We start from the raw sequence: 22,769 nt of genomic DNA on the forward strand, positions 1-22,769 counted from the left end.
GAAGTACCATAATAAAAACCTTCCATTAAAGTCAGGCATGGTGATGCACACCTTTAAAAAATGCCAGGACTTGAGAGGGTGAGGTAGACAGGTCTCTATGAATTCAAGTCCTGCATAGTGAGCTCCAGGACAGCCAAGGCTGTATAGTGAGACCCTTTCAAAAGAAACAAGCAGAAAACCCTCCCATTAAAGGATTGGCTTCTAACCAAGCATTCTTTTAACTAATTGAATTCTTTTGAGGGAACATTATGAATGTGGGCAGGTCTTTTTTATATAAAAATGAGGCAGAAATGCAGGTGTGTTAGTGAATACCTATAATCCTAGCACTTAGGAGGCCAAAACAAGAAGATCTATAATTGGAGACCATCCTGGGCTACATAGCCAGTCCCTGTCCCAACAACAACAATGAAAGAAAAATGAAAACAAACAGGACAGGCAGAAGACTTCTCATTTTCCCTATTGAATGCAGTACTGAATAGTGCATAACTTTGAAAACTCATACAATTATATTCTTTCATATTGTTTGTGATACTGTGTTTTCCCTGCCCAGGAACAATAATAACAATTAAGTTAAATATACATGGTCCCACTATCCTATATAATTAATTAAGAGTTTAAATAGTTTTTTGTTGTTGTATTTGGGTTTGGTTTGGTTTTATTGTGTATTTTTGCTTGTATTGACAGTGGTGGGAAGTTTTCAACACTACTTCAGAATCTTGGCCCTGAAAATGCTGTGACACTACTGGTGTTTGCTGTAACAGAACATAAAATCCTCATCCATTCCCTACGGCCCTCTGTGCTTACTAGTGTGACAGAAGCACTAGTGTCTGTAAGTATCCATTTCCTACAGGCAGTCAGTTCAGTTTAAACTTAATTTACCCATGTAATTTAGAGTCATTTCAGTGCTTAACTACATTTCAGAAAGTAATGGATTTATACATTGTTGAAGCAGTTTTAATTTCCTGACTTTTAATTTTAGTTATAATTATTTAATTCATTCTCAAACTCTAAGCTTTAGGTAATAATTTAAAAGATAATTTTATGTATGTGTTGATAAGTTATGCTTCAATGTCAAAATGCTTAATATTCTCCCATCCTTTGTTTATCCAAGATGATTTTCCCTTTCCACTGGCCATGCCCATATGTTCCTCTCTGCCCACTGGCTCTAGCAGATGTCCTCAGTGCACCATGTCCATTCATAGTAGGGATTGATTCAAGATACTTTGATCTTTATGACCCTCCACCAGATGTCAGTTGTGTTGACCTAGATACCAACACCATTTCTCAGTAAGTACACTTTAAATTTTACACTTAAGACTTTATAACTTCATCATATCTATATGTGAATTTGTAGTTCATAAGTGCTGAGTAGTGTTCTTTTGAGATATATTATTTTTTGTATTTGAAGTTATTACCATCTCTTTGTCAGCTCTTGCTATGCTTCAGCTTCATTAGAGTATATTTAGGATGTTACAGGTGGTTTTATTGGAAAGAAAATAATACTTTTAATCCTCAGGTTTTAAATATTTAAGAAACTTAATCTTATGCTTACTTAAAAATTTAGTACACACACACACACACACACACACACACACACAGTACAAGGGGAATCAAAGCAGAAATAGAAGAAGCTGGGGCTGGAGAGATGGCTCCAGTGGTTAAGAGCACTTGCTGCTCTGCAGAGCACATGGATTTAGTTCCCGGCACCCACATGGCTGCTAACAACTATCTGTAACTCAAGTTCCAGGGGACTTGATGCCCTCTTCTGACCACTGTGGACACTGCACAGAACATTGCACACTTACATACATATAAAATAAAAATAAGTCTTTTCAGATGATTATTGAGAAGCTAATAAAAATAGTTCCAGGTACCACAGTATTCTTTTGGTTTTTCAAGAAAAGGTTTCTCTGTGGCTTTGGAGCCTATCCCGGAACTTGCTCTGTAGACCAGGCTGGTCTCGAACTCTCAAAGATCCACCTGCCTCTGACTTCCAAGTGCTGGGATTAAAGGCTTGTAGCACCACTGCCTGGACACTACAATAATTTTTTTAAAAGTTTCTTTCTTTGCCGGATGATTCTAGGAGAATCACAATTGAATTAAAACACTATTCCTATATTAATACTTCAGTATTGTTTCTAATCTAACACTTTCAGAATGCTAGTGCATCATAACAAAATTAGCATATTGAAATTTTAAATAATCTATAGGTTTATACACAATGTTGCCTCTTTACATCCTAGGAACATAGCTTTAAAAATGTTTTATTATTTCTTCATACCTACATTTTTAGATTAGTTTTTCATCGGCCAGTAAGGAAGAAATGGATGCAACAGTAGCTACCACAGAATCTGGTTAAAGTAACCATTATTTAGTCCATTGGCAAATCATAAAAGCCAGTTTAGTTTTGCGCTTAATAAGGAGATATGAAACAGGGTTTCTTCTGTTTACTTACTGGTATTGGGGAATGAACCCAGAGCTCATGCAGACTAAGCATGTGCTATGCCACTACGGTTCACTCCTACTCTTTTCATGTTTTAGTAATAGAATTATACCATAAAGCCTTTCAGTTTAATTCTAGAATTTTAGATTGACTCTCCATCTTTGCCATGTATCAGAACCTCAGTTGCTTAAACCATTAGAAAAGTTGGAAAAATATTTTGTTTGGAAATATATGCACAGTCAAAAATCCTTTATTCATAAAAAGTATAAATCAATAAAATATAGGACATATTTTATACATGAAGGGCTTTTTAATATGGGATTACAAAAGCAAAGATTTTTTTATGAGCAACACTGTGCTCTTTAGCAGGAACGTTTCATTCTTTGAAACAGCAAACAGTCCTTTGCTTTTTCATGATCAACATTAGATCAGACAGTAATTTGTAAAAGTGAACTAAGTGCTATAAGTAAGTGTACACTGTGTTTATTATGCAAAATTTCCCTCTTGTAATTTGTTGAATCTTTTTTAGCACTTACCTTTAATCCCTGAATTCAGGCTGCTGCAGGCAGGCAGATATCTGTGCGTTCAAAGCCAGCCTGGTCTACATAGTGAGTTCCAGGCCAGCCAGGGCTACTTAGTGAGACCCTGTCTCAACAACAACAACAATAATAATCTTACTTGGTATTTTCTTTCTACTTTGATTGTTAATTAATTGAAGAGTTAAAATGATGAGTTGTTTGCACTTGGTTCCTTCTTCAATAGTATCACCCTTAGAAGCCTTGGGAAGGCCCTACAAGTGACCCAAAGCTCTCTGCTTTCCTTCATCCAGAGTTCTGAAACCCAACCTGGAGTTTGAAAAAAAAAAAAAAGCAAATCCCAAGTATAGGATTTTTAGTTTCCTTTACTATTACTACAATATAGATTAAGTACAGAATATCAAGAAATTTCTGAACAAGGGGTAGTAACTAATATTTATAATGTAATTTTACAAAAAGGTGCATGTATAGGCTAAGTGATCCCATTTTAGTCTGTGTACTTTATAGGAAATTTCACAGTTCCTCTGACAGATAAGGAAACACAAGTTTAGATTTTTTAAGCAGTTAAAGGGATATACAGCTTGCTGTCAGCACTTGGTTTTTAAACATTTGATCTCTCACTGTGACACTAAGACTTCTGCCACTAATAATGAGGTAATTGTTTGTGTAATAGTAATCTTGTTTATAGGAGACACCATGAGTAAAAACGCAGAAGGCTATCAGAGATAAAAACTCTGAGAAAAGCTAGGTAAAGCTTCCATATATGGCCACATTTCTCAGAAACAATATCCAGGGCAAGAGAAGGAAATTAGGAAAGTAAATGACAATTAGATATTTTTTGTCTATGCCAAAAACATATCTTAAATGCCTTCTTCTACAGATGGGTACCAAAAAGGGAAAGAAATAAATGTTCTCCTTTCTATGAGATCCTCAAACTCTAGTCTGAGACAGGTGTGCATGCAGTGAGTGATGATGCAGAGGGATGCTATTTAGCAACATTTTATCAAGATAGTGATGTAAAATGTTTCTACATTGTAGTCTTCCTGTACGATACTCTTAGTCACACTATAAATTTAAAAACTATTCTTCCAGAGTAGAACATCTGCAATTTTACCCTGTTCTGCCTTTATTTTTATTCTCAATTGTGGAAAAGAGGATAAATTCCAAGATAATTAATTTTTATAAGTTTAAGCTTTCTTGTCTATTCTTTTTGCTTATTTTTCAAAATGATACTTGTTCTATGAGAAGTTTAGGGAACATTTAAAAAATAAAACACTAGCTTGGGAAATTCCCCTACCCACTTGTATGGTCTTTGGTGCATAGAACTTGATGGATTTACTTTCTCTTTTTCTCTTTATTTTTCGATTTTCAAAGTATGTATTCATTACTTTTTAAATTAAAAAAAAGATTGAGTAAATAAGAGGTAGACGAAACAACAGTATAGTTAAGCTCAAAAGCTTTATGGTTCCTTATACCTCTTGGCCCATAGCAAGAGACCACCTGTGTTGTAATGGTTATAATAAAGGAGATTTTAGACTCCTCCTACAGACAGGTATTATTTTATAGCAGATAACCTCCTTTAAAGTTATAAAATGTTTTGTAATGTTTTACTTTGTTCAATAACTTTAATATTTTAGAATATTTCTTTTCTGAAAAACAAAAGCCAGAATAATTTTTATTTATACTTTTGTAAACTAAGAAACAAACCATATAACAACATATTTTAATAAGGTCTATAGATTATAAGTTAATTGAAAGTATTCAATGATACCTTTTCTTCTATTAGGAAAAACTATTACAGTTATATTTTTCTGCTGTTTGGGTGTCTAAGTCCTAGCACATGAAAAAGAAGAGTCTAGATACCTCTGTGATGAGCATGATCTGCACAAAATGCAATAGATGCTGTACAGACATAACTGTAAATTCTGAAGTATATTTAGTAGAGTATTCACCCTCATGCAAATTAATTTATATAGTCACTATCCCAATCTGCCTCTATCAAATTTCTCCATTAGCCTTATTATTCTAAATGTTTCTTTTTTTTTTTGTTCAATGGCTCTTTTTCCTTTATGTATAAATGTGGCAGGAATATGCCCCCTCAAAATGTAACAAATGTATTGGTGTTGTCATTTAATCTCAGAACTGGTGACAAAAAGACTGTAGCCTGGAAGATTCTTCCAAAGAAGCCTTGTAAAAATCTGATGAATACACTGAATAATTTGCACCAGCAATTGGCAAAATGTAAGTGGATAATCTACTTAAGGGACGTAACATAATCTGAGAAAATGACTGACTTTGCCTTAATTATTTTTCTTTTTTTTAAGATATTTTTAGAAGTTTTTTTATTATTTTAATTTTAAATAGCTTGTTTTACATGCAATCCCAGTTCCCTCTCCCTCCCCTTCTCCCACACTCCTCCCCACCCCCCCATCCTCCCACCCTATTGCCAATTCCTTTCACATAGGGCATATCTAGAGTCTGTCATTTCACTCAGGGTAGGGTCCAGACACTCCCCTAAGAGTCCAGGCTGAGAGAGCATCCCTCTTTGTGTTATGGACACACGATGTCTGTATTTGAGGGATAAACACCGATCCACTGCTCAGGGCCCCATAGGTTGCCCAGGCCTCCTCACTGACTCTCACACTCAGGGGGTCTGGATCAGTCCCATGCTGGCCTCCCAGCTGTCCGTCTGGGGTCCAGGAGCTCCCCCCTTGTTCAGATCAGCTGTCTCTTGCTGGTTTTGCCAGCCCATTCTTTGCCAATTTGCTCATCGCTCCTCTCTCTCTTTGTCACTGGGTTCCATGGGTTCAGTTCAGTGTTTAACTGTGGGTGTCTGCCTCTGCTTCCATAAGTCACTGGATGAAGGCTCCAGGATGGTTATAGACATTAAGTTCATTATCAGGAATGGGCATTCGAGGTGGTCTCTCCACTATTGCTTAGCTTGCCAATTGATGTCATCCCTTTAGATCACTAGAGGTCACAATGGGGCCTGATCTGTCTTCTAATAATTCCCTCTTCCCCCTATCCTACCCCCCCCCACTCAACCTTCCTGTTCCTCCATGACCTACTCTCTCTTCCTCTTCTCCCCTTCTCTATTTCCCAGCTCCTACTCATCCCCACCCCTCGCCGTGTTCCGCATCTGTTCAGAGGATCTTGCCTCATTTCTCTTCTAGTGCCATCTATTTGCCTGCAAACTTCAAGATTCCATTGTTTTTTTTTTCAGCCGAATAGTACTCCATTGTGTAAATGTACCACATTTTCTCTATCTACTCTTCAGTTGAGGGGCATCTAGGTTGCTTCCAGGTTCTGGCTATTACAAATAATGCTGCTATGAACATAATGGAACAGACATCCATGTTGTATGGATTTGCCTCTTTTGGATATATGCCTAAGAGTGGAATTGCTGGGTCTTGTGGTAGATTGATTCCCATTTTCCTGAGGAATCTCCATACTGCTTTCCAAAGTGGCTGTACGAGTTGGCACTCCCACCAGCTCTCCACATCCTCTCCATCATAAATTGTCTTCGGTGTTTCTGATTTTAGCCATTCTGACAGGAGTAAGATGGTATCTCAAAGTTGTTTTGATTTGCATTTCCCTAATGGCTAAGGATGTTGAGCACTTTCGTAAGTGTCTTTTGGCCATTTTAGTCTCCTCTATTGAGAATTCTCTATTTAGTTCTGTACCCCACCTTTTAATTGGATCCTTTGGTGTTTTGGAGACTTGCTTCTTGAGTTCTTTGTAATTTTTGGAGATTAGCCCTCTGTCAGATGTGGGGTTAGTGAATATCTTTTCCCATTCTGTGAACTGCCTTTTTGTCTTGTTGACTGTGTCCTTTGCCTTACAGAAGCTTCTCCGTTTCAGGAGGTCCCATTTATTAATTGTCGATCTCAGTGTCTGTGCCACTGGTGTTATGTTCAGGAAGTGGTCTCCTGTACCTACTCGTTGAAGAGTATTTCCCACTTTCTCATCTAAAAGTTTCAGTATGGCTGAATTTATGTTGAGATCTTTGATCCATTTGGACTTAAGTTTTGTACAAGGCGATAAACATGGATCTATCTGCAGTCTTCTGTATACCAGTACCCAGTTATGCCAGCACCATTTGTTGAAGATGCTTTCTTTTTTCCATTGTATAGTTTTAGCTTCTTTGTCAAAAATCAAGTGTTCATAGGTGTGTGGGTTAAAATCAGGGTTTTCAATCGGTTCCATTGGTCTACCTGCCTATTTTTGTGCCAATACCAAGCTGTTTTCAGGACTATAGCTCTATAATAGAGCTTGAAGTCAGGTATGGTGATGCCTCCTGAAGTTCCTTTATTGTATAGGGTTGTTTTGGCTATCCTGGGGCTTTTGTTTTTCCATATAAAGTTGATTAATGTTCTTTCCAGGTCTGTGAAGAATTGTGCCGGAATTTTGATAGGGATTGCATTGAATCTGTAGATTGCTTTTGGCAAGATTGCCATTTTTATTATGTTGATCCTACCAATCCAAGATCATGGGAGATCTTTCCATTTTCTGGTATCCTCTTTGATTTCTTTCTTTACTCAAAGTTCTTGATATACAGGTCTTTCACTTCCTTGGTTAACATTATCCCCAGATATTTGATGCTGTTTATGGCTATTGTAAAGGGTGAGGTTTCTCTGATTTCTTTCTCAGTCACGTCATCGTCTGTATATAATAGGGCCACTGATTTTTTTTTTTGAGTTTACCTTGTATCCTGCCACTTTGCTGAAGGTGTTTATCAGCTCTAGGAGCTCCCTTGCGGAGTTTTTTTGGGTCACTTATATAAACTCTCACCGCTAGACAGGACCTTCAGACAGAAACTTAACAAAGAAACAAAAGAACTAATAGAAGTTATGACCCAACTGGGTTTAACAGACACCTATAGAACATTCCACCCAAACACAAAGGGATATACCTTCTTCTCGGCACCACATGGAACCTTCTCTAAAATTGACCACATAATAGGAAACATAGCAAATCTCCACAGATACAAAATAATTGGAATAACCCCCTGTATCTTATCAGACCACCATGCATTAAAATTAGAATTCAACAATAAAACAAATCGCAGAAACCCTGCGGACTCATGGAAATTGAACAATGCACAATTGCACCATCCCTGGGTAAAGTAAGAAATAAAAAAGAGAAATTAAAGACTTCCTGGAATTCAATGAGAATGAAGACACAACATACGCAAACTTATGGGACACTTTGAAAGCAGTGCTAAGAGGAAAGTTCAAAGCACTAAGTGCCCACATGAATAAACTGGAGAACAGTCATACTAGAGAATTAATAGTACAGCTGAATGTTCCATTTTTCTTTTTTTAGCCAAGGAATACAGGGAATAAGGAAAATAGAGAATGTTTGCATGTCATCCTTGCTCAGGGCCCATCTGCTCTGAATAAATTCTAGTTTTTATAACTATGCTGTTAAAGTGAGTATAATACTTTAACTGATACTTATTTTATCTATTTATTCTGGGGTTTTTTTGTTTGTTTGTTTTTTGGAGACAGGGTTTCTCTGTATTGTTTTGGAGGCTGTCCTGGAATTCACTCTGTAGACCAGGCTGACCTCGAATTCACAGAGATCCGCCTGCCTCTGCCTCCCGAATGCTGGGATTAAAGGCATGTACCACCAACACTGACACTCATTTTATTTTAAAGAAAGTTGTAGCTAGATATTATGACTCACACATGTAATCACAACACTTGGGAAACGGAGGCAGGATAATCACCAAAACTTCAAGGCCAGCATGAGCTACATGTTTCAGGCCAGCTAGGCTACTGGATAAGACCCTATTTAAAAAAAAAACAAAAGCTATTTTAGTCTGACATGTTGACAGAAGCCTGTAACCCCAGCAGCACTCTGAAGGCACAGGCACCAAGGTTGCGGCAAGGTCAAGGCCAGCCTTTGTACACAAGTTCCAAGCCAGTCAGTACTACACACAGCAAGACCCTGTCTCTAAAAAATGAAAGAAAATGTTTATGTCTGGGACTGGTGGCACATGCCTTTTTTTTTTAATTTAAATTAGAAACATGCATGCTTCAAATGTCAATACCAGCTCCCCCCTCTTCTCTCTCCCAGCCCCACCTCCATTCCCCCACCCCCAGCCCAATCCCCACATCTTTTCCCAGGGAGAGTGAGGCCCTCCTTGGGGGGATCTCCAGAGTCTGTCATTTCATCCAGGGCAGGACCTAGGCCCTTCCCCATGTGTGTGGCACATACCTTTAATCCTAGCACTTGGAGGCAGAGGCAGGCAATTCCAGGCCAGTCAGGTCTACATGGTGAGTTCCAGCCAGAACTACAATTAGACCCTGCCTCAAAAAGAAGGAAAAAAAAAAGGAAGGAAGGAAAGTATTTACAGTCTTTAAGCAAATAAACATTAAAACAAAATTTGTTAGAAGCCAAACAAGTGATTTACAAATAAGCATTTACAACTTTTAGGTTTTCATAAGGCCATCTTAGGATAATAAAATCCAAAAGGACATTAAAGTGGTTATTTTCTTGAATGTTGCCATTACTGAAATAACATGAAGAAATAAGGATTGCCACCAGTATATTTTCTTCATAAATAAGATAGAAAGTTCTAAAAGTCTAAGACAAATGATTTAAAAAGTGCATTAGAATATGCTGATGCCAGTGAAGTAAGTCAGATCCTCACCTCTTCACCTGACATCTATCTTGAAACCATTTGCCATTTGCTAAAACAAAGAAATTAACAAAAATTAAAATTGATTTTTAGGATGTGAAATGTTTTAAGAAAAAGCTTATGTAGGAACACATTTTAACAGTGATCCAGAATTACTGATAAGTATTAAGCTTTTATTTCTTGAATTCTCTCAATATTGTAACAATGGTCCATTCAGTGTCTGTGGTTTAATACTTATTTTGTGAAATGTGGTCAGTGGTGATGTGGCAACATATATGGGTCTCATGTATTTGTTATGAAATATAAACATAGGAAATAGCGTATACCTGCAAAGGTTCAAGATACTTAGAATATTGTTTGAAATAGAATAGAAAACACATAAAGCAAGTTTAAAAGCAACTAGCCAATTCCAGGGTAGCTCAAAAGTATTGGGATTTTTTAACGCCATAAAATAGAGTAAAATTTAATCTTATAGACTCAATAAATTGTTTATATAATATTGTTATCTAAATAGTTGCTTCCTGGAAGTGATCTTACTCCTTTGGATAAATGCAAAATCCAACAGCTATTGTAGCAGTATGTAAATCACTAAACTCAATTAAGTAGTCTGTTCAGCTCTAGTGAAGGACAGAATATAGAAGAGATACCCATGGATACCAAGGACAAGATTTCTGATTTTTTAAAAAATATGTGACTGTGTGTGTGTGTTTGTCTGTGTGTGCTTGCGTGTGCATGTCCATATGCCAATGGTTGATGACATGTGTATTCCTTGATTACTCTCCAACTTATCTTTTTAAGTTTTGTGTGTGTATGTGCTTATGTATCGTGTGTGTATATGATGTGTATATGTGTGCAATTACACACATGCTCTGGCCATGAATGTGGGAGTTAAAAGGCAACTTTCAGTAGTTAGTCCTTGCTTTCCATCCTGTTTGAGTCAGGCTCTCTCTTAGTGTTTGCCACTGCCCTGCATACTCCAGGTTTTCCTCTCTCCGCCTGCCCTGGTAGGAACATTGGGATCACTGATACAGGCTACTCCATCTGGCTTTTTATATGTGCTCTAGAGATCCAAACTCAGGTTGTCAGGTTTGCTTTCCAAGAGCTTTTGCCCATTGAGTCTCCTCCCTAGTCCTATGAACCACACTTAAAGATTAACACTATAGGTGTTTAAGTAATACTGATAGTGTAGACAATCAACTGTTCCTTATATCTTAAAAGCTCTTTGAACCAGTTAGGAACTTTTGTCTTGACCCTTGAGAGGAGCCCTATTACATCTGAATGGAATGCATTTCGTACCAATAGGCCATCCTTCCACATCACTACAACACAGTTATGGAACTCAGGAAAGTAGCATTAAGTACCCCAATCTCCAGACATGATCAAGTTTTACCATGGTTTTGTTTTTGTTTTTTGGTGTGTATATAAATGCACTTATCTACTGTGTGCATGCTAAGTTCTTCCTCTATCACTGTCCACTTTACTTTTTGTGATAAGTTCTCAGCAGTAAACCTGGCATTTGCCATTTTAGCTAAACTGGCTAGCCACTGAAGCCTTGAGATAGATCTTCATGTGTCTTTCCCTTTTCCTCCAGCACTGAGGTTACAGATGCATGCCACTATGCCTGGCTTTTATGTGGGTAGGGATCCAATATAGGCCCTGATGTGTGCACAGTAAACACGCAACCACCAAGCCTTGTCCAGCCCAGATTTTGCCTGTTTTGTTAATAATTTTCTTTACAGCAAGAGGATCCTGTTTTGATTCCCAGCACCCATATGGTTGCTTACACATCTGTAATCCCATTTCAGGGAGATCCAACAGCCTGCCTACATACATACATGCAAGCAAAACAGACAGAGTAAAACAAATATTTTTAAAAAGTATACTTACATTGTTGAATGATCCCTGATTTTATTTTTGTTCAGGAGTCTTCATGTAAGATCAGGCCATGCAGCTCTGGCATGAGTGCCTCAGACGTGGTAATGCCTCCTCCTTTTCTCTTCAGTGTGCTCTTTCAGTTTCTCCTCTTACTGAGAGGAGCTCTGATGTCTATTAGACCTTAGTCAGGAGATAGAGTCAAGATTCAACCAGGCTTCTCTAACATAAACTTACTCCTTGCCACCGATTGTCTTTATCATTGAGTTGTCTAGGAAGTGGCTTTTTGGTTTTTTTTAATCCTTCTGTTTTTATCTGGTAGATACTTATATTTTATGAAGAAAGGGGTTGAAAGGACTGTGTATTATATGTATCCAGTGTCATGGTTGTTTGGAAGTTTATTTACTAGTGTGTGTGTGTGTGTGTGTGTGTGTGTGTGCACATAAATGCACACATGTACATATGCAGTTTTGTTAGAGCATGAACTTATTCTGATGATAGATTTGCAGGAATAATTTTGTGTACAACTTAGATAAAATATGCTCAACAGAGCCTAAAAATGATAGAGAAGGTTTTATTGAGGTTTGCCTCCTATAAGTGGTATAAATAAAGGGTTGTGATTATATGAGCACTTTCAAAAAAAGATAAATTTGCATTAAAATCAATGTGAGCCTTATTTGCCATGAACTTCAAAACTCAAACCTTGTGTTTCTTCACAGTGCAGCAGAGACCGAGAGATGATGGACTAATGGACTTAGCAATGAATGATTATGATTTTAATTCTGGAAAAAGACTGCACATGATAGATCTGGAAATCCAGGAAGCATTCTTGTTTTTCATGGCCTCTATTTTAAAAGGTTATAGATCATACTTACGGCCAATCACACAAGCCCCATCTGAGACAGCGACAGATGCCACCTCTCTTTTTGCTCTTCAAGGTGAGTGATGATATAATTTTATAGCTTTCATGTTGTTAAGCTTAAACTTGTGACAAATGACTTGTTCTCTGAATTAATAGTTCACATTTAACAAAGCACATATCCTTTCTGAGGAGTGTGTGAAGGCCAACTCAGATGATCCATTTCTATCCAAATTTTTTGTCTGGCGCGTTAACTGAAACCCTAGTAAAAAAAATACAGAAGAAACTAAAAACTACAGAACCTCCTGAGTGTATTTCATTCCACTTTGTTGTGTCACATACATGTTGTGGTATTGATGACTTAGGTTTTCAGGGCTACCAGGCAGTACTGGGGATCTGAGGAACCCCTGGGATAATTACCTACAGGTTTGAACAGCCTCATTTATTTTATTTCAGCCTGTTTTATAGCTGTTATTTTCTGTCTATACTGCAAAGGGGAAAAAAGGAAATTGGGAAGCCCAGAATACAATTGATTTCATGCTATATATTTACATTATCTTGTAGTATTTAGCATTTGAAAGAGAAGTTCATCTAATAAGTATGTATTCAATGCTATGAAATGCTGGGCATTTGATACATAGTAGTAAGCAAAGGGGTTACAACCATGAAACAAGAGACATGGTCATTTCTTTCATAGAGTTTATACTCAAGAAGATGAGCAATGAGAAAGTAATAGTTACAAATTTAGTTAGAATTTTAAATAGTATACACAAGAGAGAGAGATAGAGAGAGAGAATGAGAATGAACAATGGGCAGAGAAAGCATTCACACAACATGCAAAAGTAGCAATTGCAGAAATTGAGATATGCTAGTTTAAGTGTGGTCATCAAGACAGGAAGGAAATAATTCTGAGTGAAAGCTTGAACTGTCTGTGTCCCTTTTCTGTTTCTTCTCCTGTTTTTCCCCATTTATTAAGGAGCTTAAGTTTTGCTTTGTTTTTCTGTAAGGAAGAGAACAAAATGAGAATATCAATAACATTGTTGAACAAGTTTCTTCTAGCAGAAAACTTTTCTGAATCTATTCTCACATTATCTATTTATATTGAATAGCTTTCTTAAGAAGCCGAGACCGATCACATCAAAAATTCTATAACATGATGACCAAAACACAAATGTTTATTCGCTTCATTGAGGAATGTTCTTTTGTCAGCGATAAAGATGCAAGCCTGGCTTTTTTTGATGATTGTGTAGATAAAGTAAGTAGTCTACAGTGCTCTGGCTTGTTTTGTGTGACTGCTATAAATATTATGTTATTGTTTCTATTTGTAGCTTGTGACAAAATCTAAAATACTTTTATTTTAATAATTGACCACAATAAAAGTTTGGGCAGCCTGCTAGAAATTATAGCACATACTCCTATTATCTTTTATTTTATTTATTACTAAGTAGTAGCATGTGTACATGGGTGTGTACGCATGTGCACACATGTTTGGAGGGCAAAAAACAACTTTTGAGAATCAGTTCTCTCCTCTACCATGGGTTCCAGAGATAGAATCAGGTTGTTAAGCATGTGTGGCAAACTTTTTTATCTGCTGAGCCATCTTTCTTAAGGCATGCTTCCTTTTTTAGATTTTTTTAAATTACTGACTGGTTATATGCATATGTGTGTTGAGGGAGTGTTGTATACATAAGTACAGTGCCTAGAGAGAGCCAAGAAGAGGACACTGGATCCCCTGGAATTGGAAGTATAGAGAGTTGTTTGCTGCCTCACCTAGGTGCTGGGAACCAAACTCAAGTCCTCTGCAAAAGCAGTAAGTGCTTTTAACCACTGAGCCATCTCTCTCCAGCCCCAAGAGCACACTTCTTAAAGAGGTTATGTAGGAATTTTATCTTAACAAGATTACCTTCCTAACTCAATCTTTATACTTACAGAGTAGGAAATTTTTCCAAACCCGTGTACCTCCAGCATGCTGAGATATCACATGCTAGGAATAGAGGGCATAGCATAATAGATGTCATATAACTATCTTTACACTGAGTGAATTTATACCTTACATTAATTTTATTTTAACTCACATTATTCATGTCAAGGAAGTCAAGGCATCAGGACCTTGAGACAGCTGCTCCATAGTCAGAAAACAAGGACAATGAATATATGCATGTGGTTCTCAGCTTGCTTTCTCTGCTTAAGGAATGGTGCCATCCATGTGGTATGGATCTTCCAACCTTAATTAATCGAGATGACCACCCACAGACATACCTAGAGGCCCATCTTCCAGATGATTCTAGATTCTGTTAAGTTGAAAGTTGACATTGACCACCACAATCATATCTTCTGTGGACTTGTGAGCCACCCATTTGGGTTCTGGAAATTGAAATTGAACTCTTGTCCTGTGCAAAAGTAGGAAGTGCAATTAACTGATGAGTCATCTCTCTCCGGGCACATTTTTCAACAGTTTTTTTTTAATTATTTTTTTATTTAGGTTAGAAACAATCTTGTTTCACATGTCAATCCCAGCTCCCTCTCCCTCCCCCTCCTCCCATGCCCTCCACACAAGGTCCCCCAGCCCCCCACCCAGTCTCCACTCCAATCCCCAAGGAGGGTGAGGCACTCCATGGTGAATCTCCAGTAACTGTCATTTCATCCAAGGCAGGGCCTAGGCCCTCCCCCCAAGAGTCTCGGCTGAGAGAGCCTTCCATATTGTGGCATGGGCACTCAAAGTCTATTTGTACGCCAGGGATAAATACTACCCAAGACCCCATAGATTACCTAGGCCTCCTCACTGACACCCACATTCAGGGGGTCTGGGTCAGTCCCATGCTTTCCACATAGCCATTAATCTGGGGTCCAAGAGCTCCCCCTTGTTCAACTGTTTCTGTGGGTTAAACCAGCCCACTCTTTTTTTTTTTTTTTTTTTTTTTTTTTTGGTTTTTCGAGACAGGGTTTCTCTGTATTGTTTTGGAGGCTATCGGTCCAGCCCAGCCTCGAACTCACAGAGATCCGCCTGCCTCGGCCTCCCGAGTGCTGGGATTAAAGGCGTGCGCCACCACCGCCCGGCTAAACCAGCCCAGTCTTAACTCCTTTGCCTATCAGTTCTGTCTGACACTGGATTTCAGGAGTTCAGTTCAGTGTTTGTCTGTGGGTATCTGCCTGTGCTTTTATTAGTCGCTGGATGAAGGTTCTGTTTCCTAGACTCTCTGGCAGTGGGATTGTATTCTGGCACTCCTCTGATTCATGCCTAAAATCCATAAATGAGTCAGTACATACCATGTTTCTCTTTTTGTGACTGGGTTACCTCACTCAATATGGTTTCTTCTAATGCCTTTCATTTGCCGCAAATTTCAAGATTCCATTGTTTTTTTTTTTCAGCCGAATAGTACTCCATTGTGTAAATGCACCACATTTTCTCTATCTACTCTTCAGTTGAGGGGCATCTAGGTTGCTTCCAGGTTCTGGCTATTACAAATAATGCTGCTATGAACATAATGGAACAGACATCCTTGTTGTATGAATGTGCATCTTTTGGGTATATGCCTAAGAGTGGAATTGCTGGGTCTTGTGGTAGATTGATTCCCATTTTCCTGAGGAATCTCCATACTGATTTCCAAAGTGGCTGTACAAGTCGGCACTCCCACCAGCAGTGTAGGAGTATTCCCCTTTCTCTACATCCTCTCCAGCATAAACTGTCATTGGAGTTTTTGATTTTAGCCATTCTTACAGGAGTGAGATGATATCTCAGAGTTGTTTTGATTTGCGTTTCCTGGATGGCTAGGGATGTTGAGCACTTTCTCAAGTGTCTCTCAGCCATTTTAGTCTCCTCTATTGAGAATTCTCTATTTAGCTCTGTACCCCATTTTTTTTATTGGATCCTTTGGTGTTTTGGAGACTTGCTTGTTGAGTTCTTTGTAAATTTTGGAGATCAGCCCTCTGTCAGATGTGGGGTTAGTGAATATCTTTTCCCAATATGTGGGGTGCCTTTTTGTCTTGCTGACTATTTCCTTTGCCTTATAGAAGCTTCTCCGTTTCAGGAGGTCCCATTTATTAATTGTCGATCTTAGTGTCTGTGCTACTGGAGTTATGTTCAGGAAGCGGTCTCCTGTACCAATTCGTTCAAGGGTGCCTCCCACTTTCTCTTCTAACAGGCTCAGTGTGGCTTTTCAACAGTTTAATAAATCTTTTAAGTATGTTTTATTTAAAAGTGATGACAGAAATAGGAGAGCATAGCTATACGTTTTTCTCTAGACTGTTTTTTACAGAAATAATTGTCTACACATGCAAGAGAAAGGGGTTGCCCATATGGTACCAGGTCTACACTGGCCATATGTGTGTACTTCCTTTATGAACAATGACATGCATCTGTATATTCCCATGCCAAGCTAGCTGAATCATACGAGACCAAATTAAGTGGTCTGGTCTTAGCTAATAACATGCATTAGTGAATAAGTTCATTAATCCACTTGGGGACACTAACTACATTGTAAGATTCCAGTTAGCAGTCTAAGAGAGAGAATTTTTACTTTTTGCAAAAGAATTGTTTTCTTTTTTACCTGTTCACTGCATTTTATTCACAAGTCTGTGTTTTAGTGAAACGTACACTGTAATGTTGCATGGCCTAATGAGATACTTATTAATATTGTAAACTGTACAAGACATGTAATTTTACTCCATTTCTAGGACAGCTTATCCTAAGGAGATCTCTCAGTACTGCTAGTTAATACATAGATTGTCTAGGGTTTTCCATAGGTCACTTGAGATTTGTATGATGGGGAGTCATTGTAGCGGATTATTTGATCAATTCCTTTTGAAGTATTAATTCCAAGGGGCTGAAAGATGGCTCAATTGTTAAGAGCAATTGCTTTTCTTGCAAAGGACATGAGTTTATATTCCCACATGGTTTTTGTAACCTATTTAAAAAGTCTAGTTCCTATGAAAGATTTCTTATGTACATACATTGAACTAACATACTTAAAAATCTTGCTGACTAGGCAGGAAATCAAAGCTGAGAACTGTAATGGGTTATAGCTTAGTAACAGAGCTCAGCAAAAACAAACGAAATCCCAAGAATTACTATGATAAAGCATAGTTTTGTATTTGATTTGTTGTAATTCAAGGTACACTTTATTGGAGAAAAAGTATCTCAAGGCCTAGTGTGAACTTTAATAAGCTTCATGTGTGTCTGGAGCAGAGGTTAGTTGTCTCTGGTGTTATGGAGCAGAACTCCCTGAAATGTAAGTGCAGTGTTCCTGCCTTCCAAAGTCTTAGACCCCAGTAAGAACACTAGCATAAAACTCAGTAAATACTTTTTAAATTTAATTTAATTTTATTAACATTTTTTTCATTTATTTTACATACCAACTATAGTTTCCTCTCCCTCCTCTCCTTCCGTTCCCTCCCCTTCCCTAGTCCCATCTATCCATCTCCCCATCCACTCCTCCTTTGCTTCATTTAGAAAGGGGCAGGCCTTCAAAACTACTGCATGTTATTAGCTAAGCCCTGACCACTAATTTGGTCTCATATGATTCAGTTAACTTGGCATGGGAATATACAGATGCATGTCATTGTTCATAAAGGAAGTACATATATATGGCCAGTGTAGACCTGGTACCATATGGGCAATCTCTCTCTCTCTCTTGCATATGTAGACAATTATTTCTGTAAAAAACAGTCTAGAGAAAAACGTATAGCTATGCTTTCAAGTTGAGATAGGGCAGAGCTCCACCCCCTGCATCAAGGCTGGGCAAGGTAATACAGCATGGGAACAGGTAGACCAGCTATGAGCCAGGGACAAATCATGATCTCACTGCTAGGAGCCTTACAGATAGACCAAGCTACATCTACAAGCATTTTCAGAGTGTTGTTCATATACTTTGAGAATAATCATTTATTGGAGGCTGTTCCCTAGTTGGATACATTTAAGCTCATTTTTAAGTGAACAAATCCTTTTACCTCTGGAAGCTTAGCTATGGAAAATAAATGAATCAGATAAGTATTAATTCCCTCCACCATCCATGCCTGTGCTTGAATGTAAATCAAACATACTTCTCTTTTGATCTTAGCATATCCAAACTGAAAACATCTGACTCAATTTTGAAACAAAAAATGAGTAATGCTGAATATAAATAATAAAAACAACATATAAGAGTTATTTGCATTTCATTTATGACTAATTTAAGAGCCATATGTCCTTGTTCTTCGCATGATTAAATTTAAATCCATGCAGTCTGTTCCTGTAGGAAGGTACTTGGCCAAGGGCACTGTGTAGCTGATAGTCAGATAAGATGCTTTTCTTGGTTTTTCAAGTGCTCATTTATACTGTTTTCTGAGCATACCAATGTCTTCTGGAAGATTATTAAAGAGAATATGAAAATAACTTAATTTTATCCTTCCTTTGGTGTTGGATTTCTTTTTTTCTCAAGACGGATATCACTGTACTTTCCAAAGACAGAGATAACCAGCTGAAGAATATAGGATTTATAGCATTGCTATATTTATAATAAAATGTAATTTTTAAATGTACAAGTAAAGGACATTTTTGTACATGTAATATCTTACCAAGGTATTGAATCTATAGATCCAAGTTTCAAACTATATTTGGTTTTGTAGTGCTAAGAAATACAGAAGCATGTTATTTTACTTTCTTTGAAGTGAACGGTTGCTCTGCTTTTGTCTTCTGTCTGTTATGAATTCATTTGAAACTTACAAAGAACGAAACACTGTAAATACATCAAGTTATCCATTTAAGTGTTAAAAAATTGTTGGAATATTCTGTCTTGTTTTAAAATATGAACTGACTGTCTTCTAGTCTGTCATCTATAATTTTCCTCCTTCAGTACTTTGGTAATTGTATTAACATCTCACTGGAGCTGAATGCCCTGCTTTCAGCTGCTTCTTAGTAAAGACTTTCTTGATGTATTTCCTTGTTGTGGTGAAGCCTGTCTGAAAATACCTTCTTCTCTTCTACTTGATTGCTAACTTGATTGAATCAGTGTTTGAAATTCATTGCTACATTGTCTTTTACTGCCCGGTGAGGTATTGGCAAGAAGTCTAATACTGTCTTAATTTCTAGACATCCGTGTCTGATCTCTTTCTCTATCAGGACACCTCTAAGTTCCTCGATATCCTGGAATTTCAGGGAATGTGAGAATATGCCTTATGTAGGCATTTCTTTATTGAGTGAATTGGATGTATGTAGATATTTTTAATTTAGGAATTCACTTCCTTCATGTCTAGAAATTTTTCTTCCATCCTGCTCCATTCTCTCCCTACCCTCCACCCCATGTCTGTCTGTCTGTCTGTCTGTCTGTCTGTCTGTCTGTCTGTCTCTCTGTCTCTGTCTCTGTCTCTCTCTGTCTCTGTCTCTCTTTCTGTCTCTCTGTCTCTCTGTCTCTCTCTCTCTCTCTCTCTCTGTCTCTCTGTCTCTCTCTCTCTCTCTCATTTGAATGTTGACCCTCCTAACCAGATTCCCTTTTTTCCCCAACAAATATATTTATTGAAACAATTTGGGAATTTCACATAAGGTACCCCAATTACACTCAATTCCTACCTCCACCCTTGTGACCTCCCACACATACAAGAAGGAGAATGAGGAGAACAAGAAGGAAAGAAAATAGATATACCAAGTCCAAAATTTGTGTTGCCCATATACTCACAGTTGTTGGCCCCTTTAAAAAAAACTGAGTATTTCATCACCCCATCCCCTAGCCTGATCATCTTAATTTTTCCCTTTTATCTCATTTTCTGGCTTTCTACTTTAAGAAATAACAAGAGAGAGATTATAATATATCATTTACCCCTTCCCTGTCCTCCAAACTCACCCATGTATATCCCCTGCTTTCTTTCAAATCTGTGTTCCTTTTTCGTTAATTATTGGTAGTGGTGGTGGTATATTATGTTCCTAAATACATAATTACAACCTGCTCAGTCCGTATGTCAATTATATATACATGTTTTCAGGGCTATTTGGTATCAGTGTTCTTCCCTCAGGAAGGCTCTTTCTCCCTCTCTCAACTTTCCTTAGTTGCCTGTAGTTCGTCTAGGATTGGGATCTTGTGAGCTTTCCCACTTCCACTTTATCACATAAAAAATAGCACTTTTTTGTGTTGTCCTTGTTCTGGTCATGTTTAGTAAGCCATGTTGGTGAGATTTCATCCATGGGTATAGCTTCTGACATTTCTAGGAGATACAGTGTCACAACAAGCTCTTTGTTCCTCCGGCCTGTATAGTCTTTCTGCCCGGTCTTCCATGATGATCTCTGAGCCTTTGGTTCAGGAACTGCACTGTAGATGTGTCAGTTAGGACTGGGCTCTACAACTTGGCATTTTGATCAGTTGTAGTTTTCTATAATGTCCTCCATCTGTTGCAAAGAGAGATTTCCTTTATGGGGAGTGAGAACTACACTTATCTGTGGATGTAAGGACTACTATTTAGAAGGTAGTTAGGGATTATGCTTTTAATAATGTGGAGGTTGCAGGTTCTCTCCCAAGTCTGTGACTTCACCAGCCCTGTGTACTTGACTAGGTTTCCAATACAAGGCACAATTTCCCTCTTGTTTGTGGGTCTTAACTACAATTAGAGAGCTGTTGGTTACTGCTAAGATATGCATGCAACTATTGCATCCTTTGTATTATCTTATGCTGGTCATTGTTGGGTTCATAGGTATCAGAGCTGAGTGGGAATGTTGGTTGCTTCCCTCCTTTGGAAGCTTGCATGGCTATTTCTAATATCATGATAGCTAGTCCTCAGAAAGGAGGCTTTCAGGTTGTATCCAGCTCTAGGCATCTGCGACCCCCGTCCAAAGTATTTTCAGCAATAAGGACTTACTTTCCATATCTGAAGAACAACCAAGGGCAATAGCAATAGCCTATAAAGTTTTGTGAGTGCCTTAGATAACCCTGACCAACAACTCAAAGGAGGATGTCTCATGCCTAGCTTTGGAATTTTTCTTAGATGGTGTATGGCTCTTGGCAGTAGCATTGTTAGCCTGTATGGGAAATTTTCATTTCAACTATATATGTATATTTGTACAGCAACTTGTGTATTTGAGGTGAGTAGCTAATAGTATTATTCCTTATGACTTATTCAGGTATCCTTATACTCCTCCCTCCTTCATCTGTACTTATTTTCTCCTTCCTTCATAATTAGAGTCTCCCTTTTCCTACTCTCCTCTTTAGATCACTTAGACCCTGCTATTCTCCTCGTTGACTCTCTTCCACTTTTTAACTTAGTTCTTCAATTTCATTTTCCAGTCCTTACATTTTTATATCTGGTGCCGTGTTTGCAATTTCTAAAAAACTTACTGAATGTTCCTTTTTTATGTGACATCTTCCTTGTTCTTATTTCCTGAATGTGGGCTTGTTGTTATTGTTGTTTTAAAGGTTTCTTCTTCCTGAATTATCTTATCTACTGAGTACCTCAGCTCCTCTATTCTTCATAAACGTAAAGTCCCTCTGACTCACCCTGAAAAACAAACAACAAGCTTATCCCTCTCCCATCGTTGATGACAGGCAGTGTTCTAACTCTTGGGTTGTGCCATGAATCTGGGAGTCCTTTATCCCAACTTCAAGTGCATGGTGTGTGTGTGTGTATGTGTAGACCAGAGGAGGTGTGTGTGTGTGTGTGTAGACCAGAGGAGGTGTGTGTGTGTGTGTGTGTGTGTGTGTGTGTGTGTGTGTGTGTGTGTGTGTGTAATCTATCAAATACACTTTTGGATATGTAACCTTCTACTGGAGTGCGGTAGACCTACTCTGCCTTTTATTTTCCAGACAGCAACTCTCACTGAACCTAGAACCCAGTGATTGGCTAAGCTAACTGACCTCTGAGTCCCAGGGTCCTCCTATCATCACTTCTCCGGTACTAGGGTTACAGATGCCTGGCTCCACATTCATCTTTTCACTTGACTGCTGGGGATCTGAACTTGGGTCCTCATGCTTGTATGACAGGCAGTTTACCCACTGAGCCATCTTTCTAGCTCATATTTAACACTCTTTAGGACTGACATAGATGAAGCACTGCAGAGCTGAACAGCTTATATTTTGGCATTCCCCTGCTTCCTTTCTCCAGTGCCAGATCAGTGTTTGAACCCCAGCTCTGCTATTGTCCTCCTCCAGTTCATTTTGCCTTGATTTTTTACTTCTAACCTCCTAACTGTCATTCTAGTTGGATTTTTAAGAAGCAGTGAAGGTATTGTATTAGTTTTATTCAAGCAGAAAGCCATATAACTTTTTTTTTTTTTTTTGGTTTTTCGAGACAGAGTTTCTCTGTATTGTTTTGGAGGCTGTCCTGGAACTCACTCTATAGACCAGGCTGGCCTCGAACTCACAGAGATCCTCCTGCCTCTGCCTTCCGAGTGCTGGGATTAAAGGTTTGTGCCACCAACGCCCCCGGCTCTGTTACATTCTTTATCAGTAACTATAC

At 38.2% G+C, this 22,769-nt stretch overlaps 1 protein-coding gene across 7 annotated transcripts in view; it reads left to right on the top strand.

The window, feature by feature from the left end:
* The window catches only part of Dennd4a (DENN domain containing 4A), a 107,158-nt gene that overhangs the window by 51,633 nt on the left and 32,756 nt on the right, over window positions 1-22,769 (top strand). For all 7 annotated transcript variants that reach the window (XM_040739715.1, XM_040739719.1, XM_040739716.1 and 4 more), the window contains 5 exons: window positions 685-829; window positions 1,112-1,287; window positions 5,120-5,220; window positions 12,217-12,435; window positions 13,466-13,611. In XM_040739715.1, coding sequence (XP_040595649.1) covers window positions 685-829; window positions 1,112-1,287; window positions 5,120-5,220; window positions 12,217-12,435; window positions 13,466-13,611 — 787 coding nt within the window. The remainder of the gene's footprint in view (window positions 1-684; window positions 830-1,111; window positions 1,288-5,119; window positions 5,221-12,216; window positions 12,436-13,465; window positions 13,612-22,769) is intronic.

This window comes from Mesocricetus auratus, unplaced genomic scaffold, assembly GCF_017639785.1.
Source record: "Mesocricetus auratus isolate SY011 unplaced genomic scaffold, BCM_Maur_2.0 Super-Scaffold_100691, whole genome shotgun sequence".
Classification (NCBI taxonomy): Eukaryota; Metazoa; Chordata; class Mammalia; order Rodentia; family Cricetidae; genus Mesocricetus; species Mesocricetus auratus.